General features: G+C 41.4%; 1 protein-coding gene across 1 annotated transcript in view; it reads right to left on the bottom strand.

Moving 5' to 3' along the window:
* plekha6 (pleckstrin homology domain containing, family A member 6) overlaps positions 1 to 11739 on the bottom strand; it is a 117729-nt gene that overhangs the window by 46241 nt on the left and 59749 nt on the right. Inside the window, exons 7-8 of the mRNA XM_046075724.1 lie at positions 4711 to 4895; positions 2277 to 2825 (exon numbers count right to left, since the gene is read on the bottom strand). Coding sequence (XP_045931680.1) covers positions 2277 to 2825; positions 4711 to 4895 — 734 coding nt within the window. The remainder of the gene's footprint in view (positions 1 to 2276; positions 2826 to 4710; positions 4896 to 11739) is intronic.

The following is an 11739-nucleotide window of genomic DNA, read 5'->3' as shown; positions in this document are numbered from 1 at the left end:
GGAAATTGCCAAGCAGCTTGGTGAAAAAAGGTCCACTGTTGGAGCAATCATTAGAAAATGGAAGAAGCTAAACATGACTGTCAGTCTCCCTCGGACTGGGGCTCCATGCAAGATCTCACCTCGTGGGGTCTCAATGATCCTAAGAAAGGTGAGAAATCAGCCCAGAACTACACGGGAGGAGCTGGTCAATGACCTGAAAAGAGCTGGGACCACCGTTTCCAAGGTTACTGTTGGTAATACACTAAGACGTCATGGTTTGAAATCACGCATGGCACGGAAGGTTCCCCTGCTTAAACCAGCACATGTCAAGGCCCGTCTTCAGTTTGCCAATGACCATTTGGATGATCCAGAGGAGTCATGGGAGAAAGTCATGTGGTCAGATGAGACCAAAATAGAACTTTTTGGTCATAATTCCACTAACCGTGTTTGGAGGAAGAAGAATGATGAGTACCATCCCAAGAACACCATCCCTACTGTATGGGGGTGGTAGCATCATGCTTTGGGGGTGTTTTTCTGCACATGGGACAGGGCGACTGCACTGTATTAAGGAGAGGATGACCGGGGCCATGTATTGCGAGATTTTGGGGAACAACCTCCTTCCCTCAGTTAGAGCATTGAAGATGGGTCGAGGCCGGGTCTTCCAACATGACAATGACCCGATGCACACAGCCAGGATAACCGAGGAGTGGCTCTGTAAGAAGCATATCAAGGTTCTGGCGTGGCCTAGCCAGTCTCCAGACCTAAACCCAATAGAGAATCTTTGGAGGGAGCTCAAACTCCGTGTTTCTCAGCAAACCTGGTGAAAAACTACAGGAAACGTTTGACCTCTGTAATTGCAAACAAAGGCTACTGTACCAAATATTAACATTTTCTCAGGTGTTCAAATACTTATTTGCAGCTGTATCATACAAATAAATAGTTAAAAAATCATACATTGTGGTTTCTGGATTTTTTTTTTTTTTTAGATTATGTCTCTCACAGTGGACATGCACCTACGATGACAATTTCAGACCCCTCCATGATTCCTAAGTGGGAGAACTTGCAAAATAGCAGGGTGTTCAAATACTTATTTTCCTCACTGTGTGTGTGTATGTGTGTGTGTGTGTGTGTGTATGTGTATGTATGTATGTATGTATATATATATATATATATATATATATATATATATATATATATATATATATATATATAATTATCTTAGCAAATTCAATAGGAACCTCACACGGTCGTGCTCGGGCCCTAATAATCTCTTCAGTTACAATAGGGACCTTGCACGGTTCGTGCTCGGGCCCTAATAATCCCTACAGTTTCAATAGGGACCTCGCATGTTTCATGCTCGGGCCCTAACTAGTGCAATATGAGTTGTTACAATTAGTCACCCCTTGGCTGAATAAGGTTATGTAATGTAATATACTATGCCAATAGCTTCAGTGACTATTCATCCTGTTCTGTTTTTGCATCTAAAGGCTGCTTGAAATATAGTATTGGCGTGAAAGCAGTGAGGATAAGGAGTTGGGCTCTACTTTTGATTTTTCCTCGTCCCAGTGATCAGCACATCGGGGTGATGTAAGTTTAATGTGCGTTAGTATGTTGGATGTTTCTATTCACATAACGTTACCCTGCAACAGTGGCACAACGCTGACACACAGACACGGTCCTCGTCTTATACATAACTGTCTCTCAGTTGCTGTTGTAATGTTAACTGACCTGTAACCTGCATGCAGGTCTTCCAGCTCAGCTGTTTCTTTAGCGCTCGCCATAGTGTGACTGACTCGCACACTGATCCACTTGTTGTGCTAACCTCAGCGCCACTGCTCTTAGCCAACTTGTCTGTATCTCTGGCCTTCTGTACTTCAGACGCTTGCCCATTCTGAGGCGATGAGCTAACATTAGCTTGTTAGTAGCACATCAGAGACGTTTTGTTTTCTGCTTGTGCACCACGAACACTCCACAGTCCAGAGCGTAAAGCTAAACACTGACGTAATGTTACCTGTGCTGCTGTGTAACGTCCAAGTCACACCAAACGCAGTAAATTGTAAAGTCACACAAAAAATATTTTTTCATGACATTACGGCATTTATTTAATCCTACAAAAGGACAAGAAAACATTTAAGACCTGTTTTAATGAATGAATGCCAGTGTAAGGTCTTTATAAGTGACTTACAGTACAGCAGCACCATCAGTGTCCTGGTATCCCATAACCACTGAACTGTAATCTGAAGCTAAGTGCAAAAAACAACACAGAAGACTTGCAAAAAGGGACAGGGTTGATCTACCTGTTGATGTCCTCCTGGGAGGCCATGCATCGCCTCTGGTTGACCCACTGCTGCAGCTGGGCCATGGAGCTCTTCCTCTGGGCCACCCTCTCTGGAGCAGTCCTGGGCACAAAGCCCCTCCTCATCACCACGTTCTCCTGCTGCTCCCTGGGGTTCTGAGATGGGCCGGCACTCCCCTCTGGGTGTCCCTGAAGGGCACGATGGGCACTGTGGCTCCTGGATGGAGGGGGTTTGCTATTGCTGTTGTGCGGCATGGTACTGCGAGGTCCATAGTTGTCCCAACCATTTGGATGGTGATTAGGGTGGAAGGCGTGGTCAGGGCTAGGTCCCCCCCCTTCATCTTCACCTTCTCCTCGTCTTCCGTCATTCTTTTTTCCCTCCTGAGTGCAGGGGTGGGGCGGGGGTGTCCCAAGGCTGTCGACCCCGTTGATCTTAGGGTAGGGGGGCAGGTTACTGTCAGTTTCACTCTGTGGATCCTGTTCTGTTTGTGGGTCGGGTGCCTTGGTCACCATGGTGTGGGTGACAGCAGCTGTGGTGTCTGATTTTGTTCTGTGAAGGTTGAAGGAAAAAGAATGCATGAGAAGAGACAGATAGCTTTGATTTGTTTCAAAAATATTACAGAGTCAGTGAATTTAAACTCTCAGCACCAAGCCAAGTAACTGAGTCTGTCACCAACACATGGATCAAACCCATAACAGTCATTTGGTGTTTTTAGGAATGAAGTGTTTTGTACATTTCTCCTTTAAACTTACTTGCCAACAAACAAAATGATCCATTATTGCTTTTTATCTCTGGTGTGGTTTGTGTTCACACTGACTTACAGAGACAAGAGGCAAATGACTGACAGCAGGTCATGCTGTACTGATCTGCATCATATGCACTGCTTGAATTGGGCCAGTACGTTACCATTCATACTGTGTATACTGTTTTCTTTCTAATAATGCAGGAACATTGTGCTTGTACCTGTGTCATGCTTTTCTGTATATTTTGTTAGTGAGTCACAATGTTACCAACACATTCTTAATTGGTTCAATTATTTTAATTTTTCTTTTGTTTTTCTAAGAAGACATTCATTGTTGCTGTCCCATGGGTTCATTACCTGCCAGCCTGCAGCTGGTGCACAATACTACAGAGCCAAATGCCTGGCTACATTTAATGTGAAGTGTGTGATTTATCCTTAGTAAAAATTTCTTATTTTTTTTCCTTATTTGAGCATTTGCTTCTTATTCAAGAAATCCCCCACACGTGTTTAGCTTTGTAACTAAGAATAAATCAGTCAGTGATTGTTAAAGATGTTGTTAGACGTATATATGAATGGAAGATAATATGCAAGTGGAAGTCCCATACCCAACAACATCATTCTGGACATTTACAGTGTCGTTCCTGATATCACCACCAGATGGCACCAAAGCAAAAAGCAAAGCAAAGTTTTTCAATGAAATTACTTATTAATAAATCTTTGATTTTTTAAGTAAAAGCACCTGGTTCGGGATGAAGCCTAGTTTTACCAATACTCCATTACACAGCTTCTCCACCTCTCAGTCGCTGTAACTTACATGATCTACATAATAAAAAAAACAATAATGCAACATAACGCACAGGACAACAACACAATGGGAAAAATGGAATGGAAAAAAACGTTTTTCACTACAGTAACCTTAGTAGTCTAGTTATAGAGTGTGGTAACAATCTAATTTATAATATTCAGTCCGGCTCACTAACCATTTTGTTATCATCTAAAACATTTAGTTGTGTTCACATTGCTGAGCCTCCGTTGAAAAATACACAGATAGTAAACATAGTTTCTGGAAAGTAGACAGGTGAGCCGATATATCAAGTTGGCTAAATGCAGTAAATGTAACGTTATTATGTAACGAGCATGGATTAGTTCAACCATAAGCTGATAAAAATATTGCTGTAACGTTGCAGTGGGAGTTTACCTGAGTTTCCAGCATGTGGTGTGAAGCTGCCTCCCTGTCTGTCTATAGCCACTGTCACACTGCCTTATTTTCTGGGAGGATTGTGCCAATATGCCAGCTGGCTGCACTGTCTGAAAAATAACGTTACACAGCCGAAAAGGGGTTTGATTTAATCTGCCTCTGAGCCGGGAATATTGAAGTCACAGAGCATGAACATGTCTAGAGAAAAGCAGCCGGTATGCCAGTGTTTCCACATCTATTGCTGGACCTCTCAATGAAACCGTTTGTTTTTCGGAAAATGCTCTCTTGAAGCGAGCACGCGTACGAGCACACACCTGGTTGCAATCTTAAAACTGCACCACTAGTAGCTGCTGAAAACTACATAATGCCCCTTTAAGATATGAGTAGTCCATATGAGTCCATACAGTATTGCCATGACTGGACATAATGGACAGGCCCAATCAAATCTGTGTGTGTGTACTGTGTGTCTGAGTGTGGCTCTGTGTGAACAGCACCTCTGTGACCTAATGTTGACCTCTGTAGCCTCGCTCATGGCTCTAATCCACTCTTCCTGCTCCTCATGGCTGTCAGTGCTGAAGAAGTATGTCCTGGTCCCAGCATGCTCTGCCTGCATGCAAAACACAACAGGATGCTTTGACTCTCCTTCCTCACCTCCCTCCTCTTCCTCGTCCAACCATACCTGCAGAGGGAAACAAACAGAGTGGGTTAGGTCCCTGGTTATTATTATACCCAACATCCCCATTATCTTCATCAGCAGTAACATCATCTCCTCATGCAGTGAAGAACCAACATATCAAAGATGTCCAGGTAGAAGTCATTAAGGTTCATTACAACTTAGGGTTTATCAGACAGGCTGGAAACAAACCAGCTGTGAGAATATAGAGGAGGTCATATGCTGTGCAGATTGTAAAGCCATGTGAGGCACATTTGTGATTTGTGATACTGGCATGGATGAAAAATATATTTGACTGGAGTTAATCATTTTATATTTCGCTTCTGTTCTCTCTTCCAACTAAGTCTTTCTATAATTGACACAACTTTGAAAATAAAACCAAAGTTGTGATAAACTACAATTGTCCTTTAATGATATACATGCACTGTCCTAAACTTCTCATATTAAAGCTACATCACTCACCCCTAAACCCTTAAATGACCTCCCAGGTCAGTTTTTATGTTTGAAACTCTAACCAGTTCACAGGTGAGTTTTAGAAAACTGTAGGGTTTGTGGTGGCGGGACTGGTCACAAAAACAAAATCCCAGGGGGTGCCTTTGACATGCAGTCAATAACTGAACAACCCAAACAGAACCAGACTGTTAAATATAAGTGCTCAGGTATTCAACTGACATGCAGACATGCAGTACAAGAGACTTAATCATGCATCCTTTGCAGACAGGACAGTTAATTAAAGAAGAGTAGGAAACTATCAACACTGTACCTACTGTACTTTCTACCACAACAGTAGACAGCGAGGGCCAGCAGAGCTGGCAGGGGTGGGTGGAGGAGGGAGGAAGAGGAGACAGTGAGGGTGGAAAGGTTAAGGGTTGTGTGGTCAAAGGTCACTGATCACTGCTGGTTAACGAGATGTTAGGGCCTGGATATGTATTATTTACGGCTGTGAGGAAGCATGTTCAGAACATCTGGAGCCGCTTAAAGTCTGACATTACAAAGCAGATAAACCAAACTGTAACTCTTCTCCTAAGACAGTTGATTTTAGTGTTTGATAGCAGTGTTTAGCTCCGGTTTTCACTGTGAAGGAACAGGTTTTAAATACAGGTCATTTTGTGTTGTCAGCACATCTACATGAACACATGAACAACTCAGAGTTAATATACAAACCTTTTCCTATGGATAAAAATAAGATTAATGAAATAAAGAACATAATTATACACTGTTGAACTTGAAGAAATGCACCAATGATGCCATCTGCTTACAGTGTGTAACATGGAAGACAAAAATATTTCAAATTTCAATATTTTGGTCGGTGATCCCTCTGGCTGGATGAAGCCTGACGCTACTGATTTACGCACGATCCATGATGATAGGCTACAGAAAAATAGAAATGAATGGCAAAAATAGCATATTGTCAATATTTTAGAGACCCCTCAAAATATCACAAATCATGTTTTCAAGGGAGCTCATGTCTTATTAAGAGGAGGAAAGCTCCCCCTGGCGCCCCCTTGATAAACATATTCAGGAATTTTCTTACAATGCTCAGGTACCAGCCGCGTCAGATCAGCCCAAAACAAAATGCTTCCTTGATGCTTATGTACTTAATCTACATATGGGAGAATTTTGAGTGCTTGAGTGGCTCCTCCAGTTTGACGCGATCTTGCAAAACAAGTAGCCCATATTCTCATATTTCTTTTTTCCTATGTGGCTATCATAGGTCTATAGTGCTCACTTCTACAATCATATTCGCCATAACCTTAGCCTATAGGCTATAAAATAAAATAAATAGCTTAAATATGTAACATTGAGTTTTTTGTTTCACACTGGACACGAAAACCGGTCTCCTGGTTCAGTCCTGATTCTGGCCCTCCTTTCACCTCAACCAGTTCTTACTCCGTCTTTTCTGTTAAATATCATATACCTGCTTTTACCGTCACAAACTGAAGCTACAGGGCTTCCCCCACTTGTGACACTATAGGGATCCCCAGTGAGTTACAAACAACTTAACCATATGTGACAAGTGGGGGAGTGATGGGTTGTAGGGATACACCAGTCAAAGATAGAACAAAATGCAGCTCCTTTGTTAAAACAGAAAAATGAAATAGATGTCTGATTTTTGGTTCTCCGTTTTTCCATTTTGGTTTTAAAACAGAAAAAACAAAAAAAACTCTTTTTTCCCGATTTGGGTTTGAAACAAAATAATGAAAGAACGAACCATACATGAATTTTTGAGAATCCGTGTATGGTTCGTTCTTTCATTATTTCGTTTAAAAATCGAATCGTGAAAACCAAAAAACCAAGTCCTTTTTTGTTTTTTTCTGTTTTAAAACCAAAACAGAAAAACAGAAAACAAAAAAACAGACATTTGTTTTTGTTTTTCTGTTTTAAACCCAAAAAGGATAATATTGTTTTTTGATATTTAATGAGTCTGATTTGAGTAGCTTTGTGTGTTATACTTGATAAACCTGAAGCAGATACACTTGGGCGATGGCGGTGCCTGATTATATAATTAAGATGAGCTTGAACATCAACATTAGTGGGTTTTTAGTTAGAAAAACAGGACAGTACCGGAGGCTGCAGCTATGTTCGGGTAATTTTCGTTCAGCCTCTTCAGGCTACACTGTTTCGACCTGAGCTTTATATTCTTTATGAGATGGAAGAATTTAGTTGTGCGGCGCTGCGGACATACTCCAGCTGCAGTAGTACATGGATTATGCGTAAAATCAGGAGCATCAGACTTAATCCAGCCAGCAACCCATACTAGAGTTAACGGAGGGGGAGCGGGGCGCTGGAACGTACAGGGCGAGGGAGAGGAGGTCGGACCCTGGCCGTATAGCCTCGAGAAAAAACCCTTGATAAACATATTCGGGTATTTTATTATATTGCTCGAGTAAGCAGCTGCTTCAGATCAGCCCAAAACAAAATGCTTCCTTGATACTGATGTAGCCTACTTAAGCTAGAAATTGGATAATTTTGAGTGTTTGAGGCTCTGTAATATAGTGCTCACTTCTACAATCATATTCGCCACAGTTGATATGAGATGTGATGCAACCTGAAAAGAAATAGCCTTATATAAAATTAAATATAAAAATATTTAGCCTAATGTTGACTTTTTGTTTCACAGGATACACAAACATAAGTCTCCTGATTCAAAGGTCCTGGCCCTCCTTTCACCCCAACCATGTATGTATAATAGCTTATCATATCCTACCTGCCTTTACTATCACAAACGGATGCTACAGGGCTTCCCCCACTGCGTTACATAGGCCTTGACCATGGGTCCATATGTGACAAGTTGGGGAGTGAGCAGGAGTTGTAGGCATGGTGCAAACTAGGGGGGAGCCAGGGGGAGCTTAGCTCACCTTAATAAGACATCAGCTCCCCTAAAAGCAATATTTCTGATATTTTGGGGGGTGTCTAAAATATTCACAGAATGCTTTATTAATTTCTCTATCATCATGGATCTTGCGTAAAATCAGAACTTCATCCTGCCAGAGGGAAGGCTCACTGACCGTCTGCAGCGAGCCAGTTGCTCTGCGATCTCCTGTTCCTGGTCCGCCCACTCACTCTCCTGTACGGGTTGTGTCGCTATTATTATTATTATTATCCCTAAGGCTGGATGAAATTATGCATCATCCATGCACTACTGCAGCTGGGGGCTCTCTGCAGCGCCATGCAACTTTCTAAATTCTTCCCTCTTACAGAAAGGTCAGGTGCAAACACAGCCGCAGCTGTTGTGTGATGTGTAATTGTAGCAAAATGACTACATATGATAATAATAATAATAATAATAATAATAATAATAATAATAATAATAAAAATACAAACATGTCTGAGCTCCTTTGTTTTCGGTCATGGGTTTGAAACAGAAAAACAAAACAGATGACTTGTTTTTTTGTTTTTTCCGATTTGGTTTTGAAACGAAATAATGAAAGAACGAACCACACACGGATTTTTGAGTGTGGTGTTTTTCTATTATTTTGTTAAATTTCTATTTCTGTTTTACCCATTGCCTCTGTGTTCTTGTTAGATTTTGTTAGTGAAGCATTGCTTCCTTGTTTTCTGTTGTATTTAGTTACATACAGTATATCCTTGTGTATCTGTAGCTTTACTTCCTGTTTTATTTTGTAATTTTGGTGATTGGTGTTTTTGTTTCCTGTCTACCTTGATTCCCAATGCTCTCATCTGTGTTTAATTGCCCTGCCTGCTTTGTGTGTGTTGTGTGTCCCTGTATATATTGCCCTCAATTGTGTTCAGTCCTTGTGGTGTCATAGTCTGTTGTGAGTGTTCTGTCCGAGCTTTGTTCCTTCGATTTGGATTCTTCCCTTTGGATTACTTTGTATTTCTTGGAATCTTCCCTTTGGATATCTGTGTTTTTGGATTACTGTTTTGTTTGGACTCTCGCAATGTGCTCATACATGTCTGTTTTGTTTTTCGTAATAAAGCTTTTTGAACTGTATCCGCCTCGCAAATTTTGGGTCCACACTCAGCATTCCTGCCTCAGCACTCAGCCTTTCTGACAGAAATTGACTGCTGACTTTCGCCAACTTGATAATCTAATGTGAGGTATAAAAACAGCGCCGTCAAGTCGGACTGCGTGAGCCTACTGTGAGTTTAGAACAATGACTGATGCCGCAAATGCCACAAGATAAGAAGGTGGTTCCAACTTTGTGCAGCCGGACAAAAATCCCGTGAGATTTTAATGTCATGTTACATGGTGACGTTTTGCAGCAGAAAGTTGGACACAATTTCTAACCAGCATGCCTTATGTTAAGTTCAGCATGCATCATGTTAGGTCAGCGCTGCGCAGCACCACATGAAGTCAAACGCACCTAATGACACTCTCTGAGTCCAATCCCCAAGTGATGAAAAGCCTCGACAAACAGAAGACCTGCAATGTCTTCATGTCTGTGAGACACAACATGTTTCCTGAAAGACTTAATGGATCTGCAACTCCAGACACCAGAAACATGTAGTGGAGGTAAAGTAGAACAAAAACATCTCACAGCATGAAAACACGAAAGTTAAATAGTAGGACTGGACTCACATTCGACTTTCAATTATGAGATTCATATATTGAGGGGTTTTTCGTGCGCACGACCTCCGCACACAGCAGTTAACATAACATTTCAGTTCACAGCAAAGGGAAAACAACATGAAGTCCTCAACTGTGTGGGAGCACTTAAAACTGAGTGATGACAACTGTAGTGTTAACTGCAGTTATGGTGTTTATTCATTTTACAATTGCATAATTTCATTACAGATCAAAACAGTCAAATTTCCTCCATTTTAAAATTAATCAGTAAACTGTAGCTACAACAAACAAACAACAACATAATGAACACATTTAAATAATTATATTAGGCCGATTGTAGAAGAAGAACATTTAGTCGCTATAATAACAGTGAATTATGCATAATAAAGTGTGGTTTAGTTCCGCTACCGGAAATAGCATTCCTCCCTTCTGCTCTCTGGCTAAACTATTCCCGGATTCTGCTCTGGACCTGCTCGGATCAGAGTCTCTCACTCTGGACGGTTCCCCCTGCTCTGTCCAGCAGTAACCAACCTGGTTCGGCACGCATCTATTTTCACTCTACCTCGCTCTTCACCTGCTCAATATCCGATCCTTTTAACTCTGCATGTTCTGCTTCTATCTATGAAATACATACAGTATCTCACAAAAGTGAGTATACCCCTCACATTTGTGTACTTTACATTGTAGCAAAGTGTCATTTCTTCAGTGTTGTCACATGAAAAGGTATAAAATAAAGGTACAAACATTTACAAAAATGTGAGGGGTGTACTGGGGGGGGGGGGGGCAATGACAACACGCTGCTCTGAAGTCTGGTCATATTCTTGTTTTCATGAGAGTGCTGAGGGAAGCTCGATGAGTGAACGCAGGGTGAGTTAGCTTTTAGCTTTGGTTTGTCTATCTGAATTTGCTAACAGCTTGTAAACTGAAGCTCTCAGTGTTAGCTGCTCTTGTAAAAACAATACACTTGTTCCGCTGCTGTGTGCCTTGTGTGTCTGCAGACTCTATTCATCCACTACACATGATAAGACGATACACAGTTACAGTGCCTTGCGAAAGTATTCGCCCCCCTTGAACTTTTCGACCTTTTGCCACATTTCAGGCTTCAAACATAAAGATATAAAACTGTAATTTTTTGTGAAGAATCAACAACAAGTGGGACACAATTATGAAGTGGAACGAAATTTATTGGATATTTCAAACCTTTTTAACAAATAAAAAATTATTCAGCCCCTTTACTTTCAGTGCAGCAAACTCTCTCCAGACGTTCAGTGAGGATCTCTGAATGATCCAATGTTGACCTAAATGACTAATGATGATAAATAGAATCCACCTGTGTGAAATCAAGTCTCCGTATAAATGAAACCTGCTCTGTGATAGTCTCAGAGGTCCGTTTAAAGCGCAGAGAGCATCATGAAGAACAAGGAACACACCAGGCAGGTCCGAGATACTGTTGTGGAGAAGTTTAAAGCCGGATTTGGATACAAAAAGATTTCCCAAGCTTTAAACATCCCAAGGAGCACTGTGCAAGCGATAATATTGAAATGGAAGGAGTATCAGACCACTGCAAATCTACGAAGACCCGGCCGTCCCTCTAAATTTTCAGCTCATACAAGGAGAAGACTGATCAGAGATGCAGCCAAGAGGCCCATGATCACTCTGGATGAACTGCAGAGATCTACAGCTGAGGTTGGAGACTCTGTCCATAGGACAACAATCAGTCGTATACTGCACAAATCTAGCCTTTATGGAAGAGTGGCAAGAAGAAAGCCATTTCTTAAAGATATCCATAAAAAGTCTCGTTTAAAGTTTGCCACAAGC

Source organism: Micropterus dolomieu, linkage group LG18, assembly GCF_021292245.1.
Source record: "Micropterus dolomieu isolate WLL.071019.BEF.003 ecotype Adirondacks linkage group LG18, ASM2129224v1, whole genome shotgun sequence".
In the NCBI taxonomy this organism is placed as follows: Eukaryota; Metazoa; Chordata; class Actinopteri; order Centrarchiformes; family Centrarchidae; genus Micropterus; species Micropterus dolomieu.
Note: the sequence above shows the minus strand (reverse complement) of the source record. Positions and strands in the feature narration are given on the sequence as shown.